Here is a 20965-nt window from a genome sequence, read left to right on the forward strand (position 1 = left end):
TGAGTAACTGTGCCTGGCCAAGGTTCTTTTGATTGCAAGTTATAGGCACTCCACCTAAAACCTGCTTAAGTGTTGAAGACAATTTGTTGACTTCAGTAACTAAAAAGTCTGCTACAGGCACATGCCAATATTAAATAAACAAAACTTACAAAATTCTACAAATAAGCAAAATAACATGTTTGTTTTAGTTCTGGGTAAATCATGCGTAGTTTCTCTTTTGTATGCTCTATAATATGCATTTGTCTGCACTAGACATTTACTATTTTCATAATCAGGAAAACATTATTTAAAAGGGGTTCATATAGCATTCATCACATTGTTTCTTATAATCAGTGGATACTCTTGTCCCATAGACTGTGATCTCCTCAAGGGCAGGGACTGTCTTATGTGCCTCCAAAGCCCCTTCCTTGCCTTTTCAATTTGTGCTCAAGGATATATGTAAAGTGGGTTGAATTGATGTGTCTCATAAGAGAGGCTTTTTGCAGTCCCCATTCTTCCAGAAGGCAGATGATAATAAGAAAGTAGTTTACACTTGAGCCAATACATGATTTTTCAGGACAAGCCATGTAACCTCAGATGGATGTAATAATCCCAGGTTATTGTGATGCTCAAATGAGTTAGAGTCCCTGGAGAGCTGTAAAACTCTGTATACCTGGCAGTTGCTCATGACTTGGGTTTATAGAGCCTTCTCATTTCCGAAGCCTCTATCCAAGGTGAGTCATGTCTATTTCTAAATTTTCTAAGAACCATCATTCTCTCTTGATGAAAAGAAATGGTGGAAGGGAGCAAGAAGCTGGGAACATCAGTTTAGGACAGGATTATCAATTGCCTGCCATGTGTACACTCCAGACCCGCATATCCTACCATCAGATTCTTCTGACATTTCATCTGGATGTCTCAAAGGGCCCCCAAACTCAATAGGTTTACGACAGTGAGTTCAGGCTTTTGCCTCTCAAATGGGTTCTCTTGAAGGGTTCTCCAGACCAGCGAATGTGCCTCTTTCTGCCCTCAACTCTTCTGTCTTCCTTAGGTTCCATATTCAAGCCCCTGCCATGATCTATCTACTCTACCTCCTAAATGCCTCTGAACTTTATTCCCCTCTCTGTCTTCACTGCTGTGAGCCTAGTCCAAGCTACCACCATTCCTACCTGCTACCTGGTCTACCCATGGATGGATTTGCCTTCATCCTATGAACTCTATTTAGCAGCCAAATACAACTGATCATGTCATCTGCCCGTTTACAACCTTTCAGTGGCTTCCCTCACTCGGAGGAGGAGTCTATAGAGGCCCTGCATGGGGCAGTACCAGCCGCCTTCCACCCCATCTTTTCCCTAGCACCCCTTCACTCCTCTGGCTCCCGACAACAAGCTTTCCTACAGGGCCTCTGGCTGCCTCTCCCTGGACTATTTCTGCAGAATGGAAGGACATGACTCTGTCCTCCAGTCATGCCTTCTCATGTGCCAGCTCAAGTGTCCCTTCCTCGGAATCTGCCTCTTGCTTCCCTGGCTAGTTTAATCTGCCTTTTATTCCCTATCAGGATTCTGTGTTTCCGTGTGTGTGTGTGTGTGTGGTGGAGACTTGTGCTAAGGCTGGAGGGCAGTGGCTCAATCTCAGGTCACTGCAGCCTCCACTTCCTGGGTTCAAGCAATTTTCCCACCTCAGCCTCCCAAGTAGCTGGAATTAAAGGCATACACCACCATGCCCAGCTAATTTTTGCATTTTTGGTAGAGACAGGGTTTCACCATGTTGACCAGGCTGGTCTTGAACTCCTGACCTCAGGTGATCCACCCACCTTGGCCTCTGCGTGTCCCTTAGTACTTTCTACAGTTGCACTTTTACATTTTTTGTTTAATTATTTGATGAATATTTGTCTTTTCCACTAGACTCTAAGCTCCACGAGGGTAGTGTCTGTTCCTTTTTATCCGTAGTCGTGTCCCCAACGCACAGCACATAGTTAGAAGATGGATGCATCTATGTTGAATGAAGGAATGAACACACGCAGGCGTGCCAGCACGGCACTAGAAGCTGGAGACACAAAGACAAATCAAGTAACGTCTCCACCTTCGAGGATCTCATAGCCTCATAGGAAGGACCGTATAGGTAAATAAATGATTTCAGGAGATCTGTGGAGACTCTCCAAAGAACTGTTGAATGCAGATAAAATAAATACAAAGGAAATAAAAATAGGCTCAGTCATACCAATGTCAGAAAAACTAGCTCGTGCATGCACACATAAAAAACCTTGGCTATATATATGTGTATCACAGACAGAAAAACTCATTCCACAGCACATTCCAAAATACCCTTAGGGACAATAACAGCACCCTTATGTACATATGCACGAGCCAGGATACCACCCTGCACTCACAAAGCTTCATGCCTGCCCTCATACACACACATGTGCACGCGTGCGCGCGCGCTCTCTCTCCCTTTCTCTCTCTCTCTCACTCACTCAGGGCAAAGCTGATATTGATCTTTTATTGACAGAAGGTGGGAATCCCAAGGTTTTAGGGATGGGTTGATGTGGGAAGAGTCCCAGGGAAGGCTTATTCTGCAGCCAGACCGAGTGTTCAGTCCCAAGGAGAAGGGGCCTGGCAAGGCCAACAGGGATTTCAGGCCCAGGCCTGGCAAGGCTGTGGCCTCAGTGGGGATGCACTGTCACCCAGGAACTGCGGTGGATGGTTCTCTCTACACTTACCTGGTTCCATGTCTGGAACCCTCCAAGTCACGGTTACTTTGAAACTCAGAGGCTGAGTTTAGGGCAGGAAGAACTGGTCCAAATCCTCAGCCACTGGGAAGAAGGCAGCCAAGCATGGTCATGCCATTCCCTTCCTCCCTTCCTTTGGTTTGCCTGCTCTCCTTTAGGCACTGGAGTGGGCACTGGAACACTGAGGAAGGAAGCAAGGTCACTGCTGTCACAGAGCTCAGTCTGGCAGGGCAGATAACCAATTAAAGAAGGGCATGGAGCGGACCCAGCCTCATTCTAGAGGGTCAGGGACACTTGCAGAGGAAGTAACTTTTCACTTCTTTCACTTTTAAGGTGGATCCCAAAGGACTAGTAGGCATTAGCTGGGTGATCCTGATTGGGTAGATCTGCAGCAGGGGCTCCCAAATCTGCATCTTACAAACATCAGTGATCCCAGTTGCTGATGCAGGTGAGAGTGGATCACATGCTGAAAGACCCTGGCATGGAGGGGATGGGGCCAGTCAGGGGAGACAGGCGAGGAGGCTGCATTGATAATTGGGGGTGTGTAGGATGTGGTCTTTTTTTACATTCTAGACATGTTGGTGGGAAGGAGAGCCACACCATGTCTCTTCATACAGACTGCAGAAGGGGACACTCCCAGAGGGCACATCTGAGGACCGAGACCCACGCTCTGAGCTGAGCTTTGTCCATGAGGGGATGGACACTCTGTGAAGGGTTAACCATTGTATTTGTGTGTTTCCATTTGAACTATGAAGAAGCTTTGTAAAGTATGCATAAATGAAAAACCTGGCCTGCTCCCACATCTGCGAGTTGCCTTTGCTACCGCTAACGCAGCAGAGAGGCCTGGTCTACCTGACAGCCTTGTGTGGTGGAGGCATGGAGGCTTAGGATGAGGCAGCTGCCCTACTTCAGGCTCAGCTGGTGAATGAGCCAGCATCCTGGAGATTGTGGAGGAGAGAGCCGAGGGAAGATTGGGGGCAGACATGAGACAGATTCCTCACTGCCAAGAGATACCAGATAAAGGGAAGTGACCATGTTCTAAGTCTATCCCTTTCTCTCTCTCACCCTCATAGCCAGTCATTCACCGTGCTTGATTATCTCCTCACCTTTCTTTACCATTAAGTCAGACCTAACTCTTTTTTCTAGCTGACATGTCATTCTCTTACCCTTTTCTGATTAAAAAACTCCTATTCACCCATCAAAGCCCAGGTTATAATGACCACCTCTTCTCTGTGGCATTCTCAGACTATCCCAGCCCAGATTTCTCACTCCCCCTACACACACACACACACACACACACACACACACACACACACAGAGAGAGAGAGAGAGAGAGAAATAATATACCTATATTCTATATGAAAAAATAACAAAAACATTGGTCCTTGACTCTGAAGACCTGAATATGAATCTGAATTATTTCACTTTCAGTGAAATAATAAAGAAATGGCTCTGAGAGCTTGGGCAGGCTATTGATCTCATCGAACCTCTTCCTTCCCTCATCTATAAAATGGGTGTTTACTATTTACCTCATGAGCTATATTGTAAGTCTTGATAAGTGTCCAAGTATGTAGAACATAAATGCACACCACAGACATCAATTACGGAATTTCTTTGACCTCTGATCACACTGTACCTAGGAGTTACCATTTTCCTGACATCCTTTTAGATAGTAAGCACTTTACAACAGACACCTAGACTTCTGCTCTTCCTCTGTGCCACACGCAGGGATATACAAAAGAGCCAGCTGAATAAGTGGCTATGCAATCACTGTGACCCCTGGAAAGAAGGTAAACACCTTTTTGAGTTTGGCCAATTGGCCAAAATTTCAAGCAGAGGAAACAGGAGTTTCTGCCCCTCCTCACTCCTGGTGGTTTTTCTTGAACCATGAATCATGAGGCTGCATTCTGAGCCTCCCTGGCCACAGTTCTTGTGTGTGGGCACTCAGGCCTCAGTGCACACAGCATGCATCCAGAGCTCTGGGCATCCTGCCCTCTGCTCAGTCTTTCCCCAGGCCCGCCTTTCCCCATCCCATCCCCCCGCCCCCAGCCTTGGGTGTCTTGATGTTAACATCGAAGGACAAAAGCAGTCCTATGTTTCAAAGTCATCAGGTAGATCTGATTAATTTTGGAAATGAACAACAAGAAGATTCATCACAAACTTTTGGGTATGAGCAGCAATAAACAAAACCAGAGCATGGAGCTCTATTTATTTATTAAAACAGTAAATTGAAGGGAAATGGGCTATTTATTTTGTACGATGTCTTCCACAGAAATAATTGGCTCATTAATCACGTTCCCACCGTGGTCACGTTTGGAAGGGCAGGCTCACAAGGGAATTGAAGCCGGGGATGGTGCTTACAGCCTGGTAGCACATGGACCTGGAGGAGGTTGCTTCCCAGAGGGTTTTTCCTCTGGATTCTGCAGCAAGTGCATAGGCAGTCAGGTGGCTGGAGGTAGCAGGTCATGGTGGTTAAGACCACAGATTGGCAGCAGGGGGCTTGAATACAACTTCTGGCTACTACTCCTTGCTAGCTGTGGGCAAGCTATTTAACCTCTGTGCCTCGCTCTCTTCTTCTGTAAAATGATGCTAGTTACTGGTACCACCTTGTAGATAACATGCATTCGAGTGAGTTGGTAGGCACTGTATATTACTGGGCCAGGTTTGCTGCTCCTATAGGGGTGAATTGTCATTGCTCATTTCTTTGGTCCAGGTAGAACCTCAGGGTGGGACACTTTGGTATCAATGGAAGCTTCCAGCATAAAGTTATTGTGGGGTTCCCGGGGTCCAAAAGGGAGGCACAATAGTATAGTGGAAGATAAAAGGGAAGGCTCTGCAGTTAGCCTCCCTGGGTTCAAATCCAGCTTCTGCTAGTTATATGTCCTTATCGAATGATTTGGCCTTTCTGTGCCTTAGTCTTCTCAGCTATAAAACGTGCTAATAGTGCTATGTGATAAGGTTATACTAAATATTAAATGAGAAAATAAAAGGACTCACCTCAGTGCCTGGCCATAGGCATCATCAATTAATTGATGTTATTATTATCATTTTTAGGATCTTCTTATCTCAGACACCACTCATGATCCTGTGAGCTCAGCAGGTGATCATACGTACTGAGACTTGAGCCCCTTCCCTGCCTAAGATGGGGAGGGAGCCAGAGTTCAAAGAGCGAATGGCTGAGGAAACAGCATCTATAGCAAAGGCCAGTGCCCCAAATCTGGAGGCTTCGCGTGGTTTGGGCAGGTGACCATGACCAAGGGCTTGTGTCTGTGGAGCAGGCACAGCACTTACCACTTGGTGGTAGCACCCTAGCCAAGGAGGGGCCCCAGAGCACCAAGCCAGTGGGCCGAGGATTTTGGGGATATTGTGTTCCTGCTGGGCGGAGATGGGGTAGAAAGGACAGGATGGGAAGGCCAAATATAAGACACACACACACACACACACACACACACACACTCTCTCACACACACACATACACACACACACACAAACACACACTTCACCCATTTCCTTCTCATCCTCTCCAATACTCCTGCCTATGGAAGCCAGACCCTCAGAATCTTCCCCAACACATCACTGCAGGCAGCCAGGACCAACTGAATGCCTTCAAACAGATGGAGTCTGTTTGTTATCCCAAGGCTACAAGATCAAACTCAACTTAGGCTCATCTAGGGTGTCAAAACTGACTCCAGGTCCCTGCATGCTGATGGAGCTGGGGCTGTTTATGATCACCCTCCTTAGAGATCACGAGGAACCGAGCCTATGAGGGGGGGTCTGGGTCTCAATGACCCCAGAGGAATCAGACAGAGGGATGCAGTGCCAATGATATCCTCAGGGGACCCACGTTGTAATTGGAGAGATCTCTCTTCTGTCTCCTTTCTCTTTCACATCAGTAAAAGGAATGGTCAGATATCAAAAGACGTGGTATGGTTAGTGTCCATGTGAGGGTACTCAGGGACTGCAGGAGGGATGTGAGCTGTCAAGACAGGATGGGCAACTGTCCTGTGGGTCCAGACCAGAGGTAGGCCGAGGGTGAGTGTGCTGGTGACTCATTCCCTGCTCTTCTTGGCCTGCTCTGTATTGACCCCCATGGGCTACATCAGTGGCTCTCCTGCCCTCTGCCTCCAGCTGGGTTTGGCCAGTGGGAGGCTTTGGTAGAATCTCTGACAGCAGATGAAGAGGGATTTTTCCCTCTTCGCTTGGCTGTGGTTTCTACAGTGGGGGTTCTTCCACCTTTGGCTGTGGGTTCTGCTGGCTACAGCCTCCAGTGAGCCTAGTGGCATGCCTCCCTCTCCTGTCCCTCTAGCTCTACGGATAGGAAGGGCTCTGCTCTCACTGTACGGGGTGCATCACCCTACCCTAGCCATGCTTTTGAAGAACTTCTGTTGTTAAACTCTCTTCAGCTCATATTCCCGCCTCTAGATCCGAGGCCCTGACTCATACCCTGAGTACAGAAGGGGCTTTCTGTGCCCCCTTGTTGGGAAAAGGGTCAGGTTATACCAGGGGCATTTCCATGGTTAGAAACAGAGACAGACCAGGCCCGTGGAAAGGCATGAGTAGAACAACGTAGGGGAGCAGAAAGTACTGGGGAGATATAACTCTCACGCTGTCTCCTTGGTTTGGGGATCATTTCCTTGGAGTCCTCCTTTAGTAGTTCAATTTCTTTTGGAAATCCTGGTGTGCCTCACCTGGACCCTAAAGGAACCCAGGTGTGGGAGCTCCAAGGGAGCACAGTGCCCCCTAGAGGCTGTGGCAAGGGTGGCAGCTGCAGGAGGGAGAAGAGGATGGGAGGGGTGCATGGGGAGGAAGAGACGCCCAGAGGGTCTGATACTGCCTGTGACAGCACTTTTGTTGAAAGCGCTCATCGTCCAGCGCACAGCCCAGAACGTTCTCCCAGGAGGAGCTGCTCCTGGTGAGAGAGCCAATTGAGGCAGGCGGTCGAGATTACTCAAAGCAGGCTGGACACATGCAGGCATCCATGTGCACATGTTTGTATATCTGTGAGTATCTATGAGTATGCACATGTACATGTTTGTATATCTGAGTATGCACATGTACATGTTTGTGAATTTGTATGAATACATGTACATGTTTGTATGTGAGTATGAGTATGCACATGTACATGTTTGTATATCTGTATAAGTATGTACATGTACATGTTTATATATCTGTATGAGTATGTACACGTATGTCTGCATGTGTCTAACCTGCTTTGAGGAATCTCGACCACCTGCCTCAATTGGCTCTCACCAAAAGCAGTTCTTCTTGGGAGAAGGTTCTGGGCTGTGGGCTGGACGATGAGCGCTTTCTACAAAAGTGCTGTCACAGGCAGAATCAGACACATAATTTGCTGGGGCCAGTGCAAAAATATATGGGGACCCTTGTTCAGAATTAAGAATTTAATGGTGGCGACAGCAGAGCATTAAACTAAGCTGGGTGGGAGGCCTCCAGCTTGGGGTCTCATGCCACACGCCCATGAAGCCAGCTCCAGCCACATCACCCCTGCAGAGAACATGGATAGGCCCCCTCCTTTCCTAGATATAGAACTGGGGGACTGGACAGAGACAGAGACATTATGTGGTGACAATCTTTAAAACCTGGTTTCCACGATGCAGCCACACCATATAATTTAAAAAGACATCCACATTAGGGCTAATGTCTCTTTAGGCCCTTTCTGCTCAATCTTGTTTCTAAAACAACAAGGAAGGTTAAAATTCCTGACTGTGGGTAGAGAGAGGCTGGCTGAGGCAGAGGGCAAGGCAGTGGGCCTTCAGGGTCTTGCAGGGAAGGTGCTAGATGTGGTCTAGGGCATCCACCTCATTCCCCTCCCTCCTGTTTGGAGCTGAAGGCAGGAGATGGAGCATGGCTGAGAGATGACACGTTTTTGGGTGACTCTGTCCTGTGTTTTCCTGTTTGAGACTATTGTGACCACAGTGATGGAATCTGAAGGGCAGAGAGTCAACGTCTCTGTCTTGCTTCAGAACCCCTTTACATCTCCTGCCTGTAATTAGAAAGAAATGGTGAGGATAAAAGAGCTCTGATTGCCAGCAGCCTTTGCTTCACAAGGGCTGTGTTAAATGATGACAGCTCCATTTTTATAAAAGCAGATTCTGGGAGGAGCAGAAATCCCTTTTCTCTTTGGGGTCAGTGTATGTGTTGCACGCATGCACGCCTGTGTATTTATGAGCATGTACATGTATGTCTACATGTGTCCAACCTGCATGTGTGTGCATGTGTATGTGTGTGGCTATGTAAGCCTGTGTGTGGATGTGTACATAGATAGTGCAAACGTGTACACCTCTATTGCATGTGTGCACAACCGTTGTAGGGATTGTGTGTGCATTCCCCCATGGGCGAGGGGCTGTGGGGGAGTAGGTCCTGGTATCTAAAATCTTTACATCCTTCTTCTATCAGTCTTGTTTGGTATAAAGAGCACAGAGCTGGTCAACCAGCTGAAGGAAAAAAATCATCAGTGTGTGTATGGGCTGGGGCTGGGAGGAGGAATCCCAGGCACCTCAAGGCCCAGTTTACTGCCTGTTGCTCATTGGCTCCTTTCTTTTCCTGCTCAGCTGTGGTTTTCCCCATGATCCCAGCCTGCACAGGGCTGGGGCTTCTTGACTCTCCAGGGCTGGCTCTTCCCCTTGGCATGTCCTGTGTCTGGCCATGGCTCCTGGCCTTCTTCAAGTGGCTGAGTCTTTACGAGGGTCATGGTGAAAATTCACAGGCAGAATTTGACTGGCCCCCGCTGGTCATTTTGTGCTCATTTTTTACTTGGCAGGCAACACATTACCTGCCCATGGGTCAGGTTGGATCAGGTATGGTCATGGCACAAACAGGCTCACACCTGGGATTGCGGTTGGGATGGTTTTCCTTAAAAGGGTTGTGGACACGGAGGGCAATGATGAATGTCTTAGATACTTAGGCAAAAATTCCCTGTCACTTGTGCAGTGCCCACCCTTATCTCTGTGGAGGTCAGAACCATGGGGCTGTCCCCTAACAAGGAAGGACTTGCCTGAGCAAGGTAGGATGAGTGTCGGCAGCCTCCGGGGGCCTGGCCTGCCCCTCACCACCCCTTCTCTGCATCTCTGTTCCTTGAAGGAGGGAGCTTTAGGGCTGAATTGTGTCACTTGACCTCAAACTTGTCCTAAGCTCCAGTACCTCAGAATGTGATGTTATTTGGAGATAGGTCTTTACAGAGGTAATGAAGTTAATATGAGGTCATTCGGGCAGGCCTTGATTCAATATGACTGGCGTCCTTAAGAGATATGGAAATAGAGACATACATCAAAAGACGGTGATGTGCAGAGGCACAGGGAGAAGAGGCCACACACAAGCGGAGCAGATCATGCTGTCCTTCCCTCGCAGCCCTCAGAAGCAGCTACCCCTGCAGACATCTTGATCTTGGCCTCCCCGCCTCCAGAGCAGTGAGCCAATACCTTTCTGTTGTTGAAGCTCCTGGTTTGTAACAGCAGCCCTAGCCAACTAACGTACCTCCCCAAGGAAACGCTTCCTTACAATAGGGGAGAGGATATGGAACACTCACGCCATGCTACCCAGGGTGTGTGGCAGCCAGGACACTGGGCTTCTGACACTCGGACTCTGGATTCACCAAAGAGGAAGCTTCAAGGCTAATGCCTGAGCTAGTCATTTAAAATCTTTGATGAGACCCTCTGAAGATTTCAGGCAGGAAGGGATCTGATTATATTTGTATTTCAGAAAGACCCTTGTAACTGTCAGACTGTGAAGGGCAGATGAGTGGGGGAGGCTGTGTCCATGTGAGTGCTGAAGAGGCGTGGGGAAGATTTGAGAGCTGTTTTGGAGGCATCACTGCCATAATGTACTGAGGGTAAGAAGGGTGGGTGGGTGTGAGGACAGGAAGAGCCTGGTCATGAGGAGTGTCTGGCTCAAGCATCTGGTGGACGTGGTGCTAGTCCTGGTCCCTGGGCTGGGCCTTATGGGGGCCCTCAGATCAGCATTGTCTGCAGGATGGCCACATACCTGCCCAGGGCCCCTTAGCAGTGGAAGATCACACCTGGAGCTTAGAGAAGAGGTCCGGAGTGCACATGTGGCTCTGGGTATCACTGGTGTCCAGATGCAGGTGAGCCATGGATGGGGACAATCCAAAGGAGGAGTGGGCATAAGCTGCTTCTCCCAGAAGCAGATTCAGGAACAAGCATTTGGGAGGTGACTGGGGTAAGCGCAGAGGAGTGAGGGATATGAGGCAGGAAAGGGAAGAAAGGCCAAGGGCATTCAGGATGAACTAGGGCTCAGTCCCTCCAGGGCCTGTGAGACACTGTGGGATCAGGCCTCCCACTTGTACCCCTGAAGGGTGAGGAGGCCTATCCCTCATTGGCTATTCCTATGAATGGAATTCTCTAGTACTTCCAGTGTGCCCTGCATAGGCTAAGCTAGGGTGCCTATGGCCAGAGAAAGGCCTCAGGCAGAGAGGCAGGCGGCTAGAGCTATATGGCTGTTGGCAGTGACCTCTGAGTTGGGCCAGGATACAGCAGTGTACTCTGGCTTCTGCCATTGTTGCTGCCAACGTGTGGTGTGAGGGTGTGAGGAGCCCATTCTCTTCTTTCATTACTTGTAAGAGGGGATCATGGGCAGGAACAAGGCGAGGGCTTGGGGCTGAGTTAGGGAACCGGGTGGTGGGCCAGGCAGCAGGGCTGGCTGCATAGGAGGTCTTAAGGCACAGGCTAAAAGAGTCCTTTCCAATATCAGGGAAAGCAGAGGAAGCAACAAACACAGGTGTTTAATGTGCAAATCATTAAGAAAAACAGTTTCACTCCAGCATGTTCAGAGAGCCCCTAAACAGCCGCTACTTAGCGTGCAGCAGCAACTGGCCAAGGCTGGGGCCTCCTCACCCTCTTTGCTCCTTTATGCTCTGACCTCCTGCCTCTGCCCCGGTGCCACCATTGCCTCTGCTTTTTACCTAATACCTCTGAGATATGGAGATCCTGGACTGGCCATATGGTCCCCACTCCCAGGAGGTCAGGGCATCCAGACCCAGGGAGATGGTAAGCGGGTGTCTCAGGAGGGAGTTGCTCTCCTGTCCTGTTTTAATTGCCCCAGGTTGGCTCCTAGGGGAGACTGCTTCTCTCAGGTTTGCTCCTCAGAGTGTAGATATTGTTGGGACTGGGCTGATGTTGGGGGCGTTTTATAGGAGGACGGGATGCGTGAAACTTGTTGGTGTGGGGCTGTAGGCAGCAGTGCGAACAGGTGCCTCCAGGCAGGTGGTCAAGACATAAATGGGTGCTGGCACAGGTGCGGTGGGATATGGCTGTTGACAGGCTTGGCCAAGTGTGGGTGTAGACAGTAGCGAGGTGTGGATCTCAGTGACAGCAACTGGGTGTCAGGATGCCAGTAGATGAAGTAATAATTGCTAAGACTTTATAGCACTTATTACGAACCCATTACTGTTCTGTGTCATATAAATTTATTCATTAATTTTCACAACTCCATAAAATACCCTATTAGTGTCCCCACGTTTTGAGGAGAGGGAGGAGAAGCACACAGAGACCAAGCAGCTGCCCAAGATCACCTAGCTAGTAAGTGGCCGGGCCAGGACTTGAACCCAGGCTGTCTGGCTGGAGTCCACTCACAGTCCTCTGCACCAGGGGCACAGCGTGGGGAGTGAAGGTGTGATGCAGGTGGGTGCAGGCACGAGGAGGTGGAGTAGCATGAATGGATGTTGTTGAAGGCAGAGGCCTTGGCACACACAGCAGCCAGGGTGGTGCCGGGCAGTGGTTCTCAGCCTTCAACAGGGAATCAGAATCACCTGGAGGGCTTGTTATACCACAGGTGGTCTGCTTCTAGAGGTCTGGGATGGGGCCCCAGACATACATTTCTAATAAGTTTCCAGGTGATGCTGATGCTGCTAGTTTAGGGACTTTGGGAATACTGGGGCAGGGCATGATGTAAGGGACATTATGAAGACGAAGTGGTGGCTTCGAGGTGAAGAAAGCCGGATAGAGTGAGACTGTAACCGTGAATGTAGGAGCATCGGAGGGGTACAGCCAGAAGGAGATGGCCCTTGAATTGAGCACAGGGATGAGTACAGTAGAGTTCTACGTGGAGGGAAGTAGGGGGAAGAGGATATTGGAGTCCTGGCTTTGAAGGCATAGCAAAGGCATTGCCTGCAACCCTTGAGGAACTTCTTTCCTCGTGAGGCTCCTGCTCCCTGTGTTGACCCTGGGTGGGTGGTGGCCATCAGGTGTGACCAGCCTGGAGAATGTATGGCTGTCCTCTCACTGGTCTGCAGTGGAGCCCAAGGGCCTGTTTAGGGAGTTAAATGTGAACTTGAAGGGAAGTCTATGATATGTCCTGGGGAGCCCTGGGGGCTGGAGGCTAGGTGAGCCCTAGGCTGGATAGATTTCTGAGTATGCTAGAGTGCTTGAGACAACAGTCCTGTTGTACCTTGGGGGTACCATAGGTACAGAAGGTTCCACTGTGCTCATCAGTTTTCAACTATGAATGATCCAGAGAAGGAGGATACTTGGGCTGGAGGCCCTGGGGAAAGAGGACCCAGAGAACTTGAGGATGGGGGAGGGGCTGAAACCTCTGCAGAAAGGGCTTCCTGTCCTTCCTGGCAGCACCCGTCATTAGTCATTGCTCTGCTTCGAGCTTGGGAGCTGGAGGTGGTGCTGGGCAGGGAGATTGGGGGAGGGTCCCTCAAACCAGAAAAAGAGGGTTCCCCTAACCATAAGAAGGGCTGCTGGACTGCAGCAAAGAACATCCTGCTGAAGCTGCAGGAGGAACAGAGCTGGGCAGCAGGCTCTGAGAAAGATGATTCCACTCTGGAGGCCACTGCTGTCCTGAGGCTCGCCCAGAGGGGCTGACCTGGAGCCCTACTTGAGTGAGCCAGATGCTAAGTGCTGAATTGAGCCCCCCGAAAAGGAAATGGTAAGGGCCTCACCCCCTGTACCTCAGAATGTGACCTTATTTGGAGGTAATCTTTACAGAGGTAATCAAGTTAAATGAGGTCATTAGGGTGCTCTGTCATTCAACATGACTGTGTCCTCCTAAACACAGGAAATTTGGACCCCAGAGACCAACACATACAGAAGGAAGACAACATAGAGACATGGGGGAGAAGACAGCTGTTGCCCCGCCGGAGAGGCTTGAGACTACCAGGAAGCGAAAGAGAGCCTGGAGCAGATTCCCCGTCCAGTCTACAGAAGGAGCCAGCCCTGCCGACACCCTGATTTTGGACTCCTAGCCTCCTGAACTGAAAGACTATCATTTTCTGTTGCGTGAGTCACCCAGTGTGTGGAGATCTGTTATGGCAGCTAAAGGAAACTGACAACCCCTGATTCATGGGAGGGCCCTGAGTGGTCTTAACAATTGGCCACAGGCAGTGTCCTGGTGGGCTGGGTCAGGGACAGCTCTGGGAGGTGAAGAAGGTGACCTCAGGAGAAGGCAGGGTGGCCTGAAGCCCAGCAGACACTCCAGTGGCCAGTGAGCAGCTGTGGTTCCTCAGGAATGAAGGGCGGTAGGTATCTTCCAGAGGGGGACCTGCCACAGGAGCGGCAGAAGGTTGGAACCTGAGGTCATAGTGCTCTTCCTGCTGCCTTGGGTCTAATGAAAAGAGCTGGCAGCTTGCACAATGAGCTCCCACTGAGTGCTGGTCGTTAACGCCCCTTTTCTAAAGAATGAGAAGTCAGAAGGGCACACAGGGACATGGCTTTGGGTACAAGAATTCCAAGTTCAGAGGAGCCAGGCACGAATCTCCCCAGAGCACCAAATGACTACAAAACTCTTTTCTTAATCAATCATATTTTATTGTCAGTTATAAATATTTTCCACTTGTCCCCTATTTACAACTGCAAAATAGTTTATCATACCCTCACCCACCAATCAGCATCTTTCTATAAACTCCATGAAAATTGAATAGGAAATAAAAAGCTCTTCTTGGGGGCCCACGAACCTGGTTCCCCAGACTCCAAACAACCCTAAGTGGACAGCAGGCAACGTTGCAGCAGGTGCTACACAGTAGCAAAGAGGCAGCTGGACGGGGCCCCGGTGGGTCAGGATGCCAGGCTCCTCAGGACGTTGGTGATGCTCCAGTGCTGGCCCGAGCACTTCTGCAGCACCAGCTGGAAGCCGAACTCCAGGTCGCTGTTCTCCTGCAGCTCCAGACAGCGCTTGGACTTGCGGTTCTGGATGGGTCCTCCCTAGGGGCCAGGGCAGAGTGGGTTCAGAGGGCATAGGGGCAACACAGGGAGACTCAAGCCGAGCAGTTGGTGAGGGCTGACATAATCTGTGTGGCCAGATCCCTGGAGGCCAGCATTCCCATGAAACTGCAGGCTTCCGTATCGATGCTGTATTGGTGTCCTCCAGAAGACTGAATGTGTACCGTTGTTGTCTTCACAGAGCCCTAGTTCTCTGCTAGGACAGGGACCTCCCCACCCCCAGTTCCCTCTACCTAGCTGGACTGTGGCACACCTGTTTGCACCTACAGCTCCTACCCCAGGGGTGGGGCCTTGTTCCCCACAGCCATTGGCTGGGTCTCCTCTCTCAGAAGGGGGACAACCTTCTAGTTTCTTGGGACAACCCATGATTGGCCAGCATTTGAACATCACTAGAGGCCTGGGGTTTCCTGCTCTTAGGGTCCATGCCCCCAGCTGGACCTCTGGAGTCATCAGTACTGGTCTCAACCAAAGTCAGCCTCCTGGATATTGTCATTAGGCCACTGAGCTCCAGGAGTCCTGGACATGCACAGGTTTCCCCTATGCTACTGATGTTCCAGAATGTTCTGTAGCCATTCCTACTCAGTTGATAACACAAGCCCTTTGTTCTGCTCCTCATATCAGCCCCATAGCAGCAAAGAGGAAACCCCCAATTTTTGTTTGTAGTGAAATCGTTTCAGGGCTTGGACCCTTTGGGCTGCTGGCTGTGAGCCTGAGGTGACAGCCTAGCCTGTCTGAGCATCTCTGCGTTACCACCAAACTTGTGCTCAACTAGATGTTGGCCTTCCAAGCAGGCAGAATTGCTTGGGAGGTTGGAGGTTCTTATATTTGGATGCCTTGTAGCTTGATGGCAGTTTAGTCTATGGTCAAACTCACCTTTTCCCTAGAACCTACTCCTGTGTTTCTTAGTTATTTGGTGAGAAACATGGACAATTTTCATTTACTTACCCTTTCACCATCCAATTAGGCCCCAAATCCTGCCACTTCTACCTCCCTTGTGTCTTACGACTGTCCCCTTATCCCTTTTCCATCACACTTGCTCTGGTTCAGATCACCAACTTCTCTCACTGGGACAACTGTGTCAGCCCACTAATGGATCTCCCTCCAACCTCCAGAGGCAGGAGTGGTGATCTTTCTCAAATGCATTTTTTGCCTAAAGGACAAAGTCCAAGCTCCTTAGTGCAGCATTGAAGGCCTCCATGGCTCAGTGCTGCCTTTCTCTCTAGCCTCATCTCTGATCCCTCCCCTAGAGCCATGACTTTTGCTGCAGCCGTATCAAATCCCTTGTAGTTTTCTGAACCCATTCACATTAATTCAGGGTTCCTGGAATTTGAACAAGCTGTGCTCTCTGCCTGGGATTCCTCTCCATGCTTCCCTGGGAGGCTAAGCCATGACCATGTGTCAAAGCTCAATTCCTGCTCCATTTCCTCCAGGAAGTCTTTTCCACTGCCCACCTATGCCCCACCTCTACCTCTACCTCTACCTCTACCTCTCCTCTGTCTACAAGCTGGGCTAGTGCTCTTTATTTAGTGCCTTTTCCAGCTCGCAGTGGGAAGTGCACTGTGAGGGGGAGAGGTGGCAAACTACTTCTCCAAGGACATCATCCGAGTCTGCCATGACCATTCCCATAGCAACCACTGACATCTCAAGAGAGTGTTGACCTTGCTCTCTATACAATGGGGAAAGGACAGTCATTTTAATAAATTGTCTGGGAAAATGCAAAAGAAAACTGGACACCTATCTCTTGATATATCTGAAAATCAAATTAAAATAGATTAAACACTGAAATCTAACATCTGAGACTGTGAAACTCCTAGAAGAAAACATTGAGGAAACACTCCAGGACATTGATATGGGCAACAATTTCTTGAGTAAGGCCTCAAAAGCACAGGCAACCCAAGCAAAAATGGACAAATAGGATTACATCAAGTTAAAAAGCTTCTGCACAGCAAAGGAAACAATCAACAAGGACAATCCACAGAATGGGAGAAAATATCTTCAAACTACCCAGACAAGGGATTAATAACCAGGATACTTAAGTAGTTAACTCAATAGCAAGAAAACAATCCAATTAAAAGTGGGCAAAAGATGTGAATAGACATTCCACAAAAGACAACTCACAAATGGCAAACAAGTATATGGGAAAATGCTCAACATCACTAGTTACCAGGGAAATGTAAGCGAAAACTGTAAGAAATCATCTCACTCCAGTTAAAAGCACTTTTAACTGAAATGTAGGTAATAATAAATTCTGATGAGGATGTGGAAAAAAGGAAACCCTTGTATGCTGTTGGTGGGAATGAAAATTAGTACAGCCACTATGGAGAACAGTATGGAGGTTCCTCGAAAAACTGAACATAAAACTACTGTATGATCCAGTAATCCCACTGCTGGGTATGTACCCAAAAGAAAGGAAACCAGTATATTGAAGAGATATCTGCACCCCCATGTTTATTGCAGCACTATTCACAATAGACAGAACATGGAATCAACCTAAGCATCCATCAATACACTAATGAATAAGGAATATGTGGAATATAGACAAAATGGAATATTATTTAAGAGTCAGATTCTACAATATTGTGAAAATGGCCATATTGTCCAAAGTAATTTATAGATGCCATGCTATCCCCATTAAGCTACCACTGACTTTCTTCAAAGAATTGGAAAAAAAACACCTTAAATTTCATATGCAACCAATAAAGAGCCCTCATAGCCAAGGCAATACACAGCCAAGCCAAAAAGAAAAGAAAAAAAAAAAAGCCAGAGGCATCGTACTACCTGACTTGAAACTATACCACAAGGCTACAGTAACCAAACAGCATGGTACTGGTACAAAAACAGAGATAGAGACCAATGAAACAGAACAGAGGCCTCAGAGATAAAGCCACACATCTACAGCCATCTGACTTTGACAAACCTGACAAAGACAAGCAATGGGGAAAGGATTCCCTCTTTAATAAATGGTGTTGGGAAAACTGGCTAGCCACATACAGAAAGTTAAAACTGGATCCCTTCTTTATACCTTATACAAAAATTTTACTCCAGATGGATTAAAGTGTTAAACATAAGACCTAAAACCATGAAAACCCTAGAAGGAAACCTAGGCAATACCATTCAGGACATAGGCATGGGCAAGGACTTCATGATTAAAACACCAAAAATAATGGCAGCAAAAGCCGAAATAGAGAAATGGGATCTAGTTAAACTAAAGAGCTTCTGCACAGCAAAAGAAACTATCATCAGAGTAAACAGAATGGGATGAAATGGAATGGGAGAAAATTTTTGCAATCTACCCATCTGACACAGCGCTAAAATACAGAATCTACAAAGAACTTAAATTTATAAGAAAAAAACCCATTTAAAGTGGGTAAAGGATATGAACAGACACTTCTCAAAAGAAGACATTTATGTGGCCAACAAACATATTTTAAAAAAAAAGCTCATCATACTGGTCATTAGGGGAATGCAGATCAAAACCACAATGAGGTACCATCCTGGGACAGTAACCTGGGAAAAGGGGTGGTAGCACAGCTTCAGCAGACCTAAACATGCCAGCCTTGCAGCTCTGAAGAGAGCAGTGGATTTCCCAACACAGTGTTTGAGCTCTGATAAGACAGACAGCCTCTTCAGGTGGCTCTCTGACCCCCATGTATCCTAACTGGGAGACACCTCCCCATAGGGGCCTACAGATACCTCATACAGGAAAGCACTGGATGGCATCTGGCAGGTACCCCTCTGGGACAAAGCTACCAGAGGTAGGAACAGGCAGCAATCTTTGGTGGTGTGCAGCCTCTGCTGGTAATTCCCAGGCAAGTAGGGTCTGGAGTGGACCTCCAGCTAATTCCAGCAGAGGTGCAACAGAGGGTCCTGACTGTTAGAAGGAAAACTAACAGAAAGAAATCATTTTGACATCAACAAAAAGGACGTCAACTCAGAGATTACATCCAAAGGTCACTGACCTCAAAGACCAAGGAAAATAAATCCACAAAGATGGGAAGAAACCAGTGCAAAAAGGCTGAAAACTCCAAAAAACATAATGCCTCTTCTCCATTAAGGAATCACAGCTCCTCACCAGCAAGGGAACGAATTTGGATGGAGAATGAGTTTCATGAATTGACAGAAGCAGACTTCAGAAGGTGGGTAATAACAAACTTCTCTGAGCTAAAGAGCATGTTCTAACTCAGTGCAAGGAAGCTAAGAACCTTGAGAAAAGGTTAGATGAAATGCTAACAAGAATAACCAGCTTAGAGAAGAACATAAATGTCCTGATGAGCTGAAAAACATAGCACGAGAACTTTGTAAAGCATACACAAGTTTCAATAGCCAAATTGATCAAGTCGAAGAAAAGATATCAGAGATTGAAGATCTACTCAATGAAATAAAGCAAGAAGACATGATTAGAGACAGAATAGTGAAAAGAAATAAAGCCTCCAAGAAATATGAGATTACGTGAAAAGACCAAATCTATGTTTGATCAGTGTGCCTGAAAGTGAAGGAGAGAATGAAACCAAGTTGGAAAACACTCTTCGGAGTATTATCCAAGAGAACTTCCCTAACCTAGCAAGGCAGGAAAACATTCAAATTCAGAAAATATAGAGAACACCACAAAGATACTCCTCAAGAAGAGCAACCCCAAGACACATAATCATCAGATTCGCCAAGGTTGAAATGAAGGAAAAAAATACTAATGGCAGCCAGAGAGAAAGGTCAGGTTACCCACAGAGGGAAGTCCATCAGACTCACACCAGATCCCTCTGCAGAAACCCTATAAGCCAGAAGAGATTGGGGCCAACATTCAACATTCTTAAATAATTTTCAGCCCAGAATTTCATATCCAGCCAAAATAAGCTTCACAAGTGAAGGAGAAATAAAATACTTTAAGGACAAGCAAATGCGGAGAGGTTTTGTCACCACCAGGCCTACAAGAGCTCCTGAAGGAAGCACTAAACATGGAAAGGAACAACCGGTACCAGTCACTGCAAAATCATACCAAATGGTAAAGACCATTGATGCTAGGAAGAAACTGTATCAACTAATGGACAAAATAACCAGGTAGGATCATAATGGCAAGATCAAATTCACACATAATAATATTAACCTTAAATGTAAATGGGCTACATGCCCCAATCAAAAGACACAGGCTGGCAAATTGGATAAAGAGTCAAGACCCATCAGTCTACTATATTTAGGAGACCCATCTCATATGCAAAGACACGCATAGGCTCAAAATAAAGGAATGAAGGAAGATTTACCAAGCAAATGGAAAGCAATAACAGGGATTGTAAGTCTCAGATAAAATAGACTTTAAACCATTAAAGATCAAAAGAGACAAAGAAGGGCATTACAAAATGAAAAAGGAATCAATGCAACAGGAAGAGCGAACTGTCCTAAGGAGGGTGAGCCAAAGCAGGATGGGGCATCACTTCACCAGGGAACTGCAAGGGGCTGGGGAACTCCCTCTCCTAGGCAAGGGAAGCCATTAATCATACCAAATCATTAAGGACTGTTTCCTGCACTCCAGCCCAGATACTCTTTACCCTCAGTCTTCAAAACCCACAGACCAGGAGATTCCCAATGTAGGAGCACCCAGATTCATAAAGCAAGTTCTTAGGGACCTACAAAGAGACTTAGACTCCCACACAATAATAGTGGGAGACTTTAACACCCCACTGTCAATGTGAGACAGCTCAACAAAACAGAAAATTAACAAGGATATACAGGACTTGAACTCAGCTCTGGACCAAATGCAGACCTAATAGACCTTTATAGAACCCTCCACCCCAAATCAACAGAATATACATTATTCTTAGCACCACATTGCACCTATTCTAAAATTGACCACATAATGGGAAGTAAAACACTCCTCAGCAAATGCAAAAGAACAGAAATCATAACAAATAGTCTCTCAGACCACAGTGCAATCAAATTAGAACTCAGGATTAAGAAACTCACTCAAAACTGCGCAACTACATGGATACCTAACAACCTGTTCCTGAATGACTATTGGATAAACAACGAAATGAAGGCAGAAATAAAGATGTTATTTGAAACCAATGAGAATGAA

At 47.6% G+C, this 20965-nt stretch overlaps 1 protein-coding gene and 1 long non-coding RNA gene across 5 annotated transcripts in view; one reads left to right on the plus strand and one right to left on the minus strand.

Moving 5' to 3' along the window:
• Positions 1-20965, minus strand: part of GALNT18 (polypeptide N-acetylgalactosaminyltransferase 18) — a 409235-nt gene that overhangs the window by 36320 nt on the left and 351950 nt on the right. For 2 of the 4 annotated variants that reach the window (XM_035265781.3, XM_035265779.3), the window contains one exon: positions 14469-14883. The exons of the other annotated variants lie outside the window; for them this stretch is intronic. In XM_035265781.3, coding sequence (XP_035121672.1) covers positions 14737-14883 — 147 coding nt within the window. In that variant the 3' untranslated portion in view covers positions 14469-14736. Of the gene's footprint in view, positions 1-14468; positions 14884-20965 lie in introns of those variants that run through there. 4 annotated transcript variants of the gene reach the window in all.
• Positions 647-20226, plus strand: LOC144578125 (uncharacterized). The gene is made up of 2 exons (XR_013523305.1): positions 647-713; positions 13742-20226. It is a non-coding gene; the product is annotated as an uncharacterized LOC144578125 (long non-coding RNA).

The sequence above is a fragment of the Callithrix jacchus genome, chromosome 10 (genome assembly GCF_049354715.1).
Source record: "Callithrix jacchus isolate 240 chromosome 10, calJac240_pri, whole genome shotgun sequence".
NCBI classification, from domain to species: domain Eukaryota; kingdom Metazoa; phylum Chordata; class Mammalia; order Primates; family Cebidae; genus Callithrix; species Callithrix jacchus.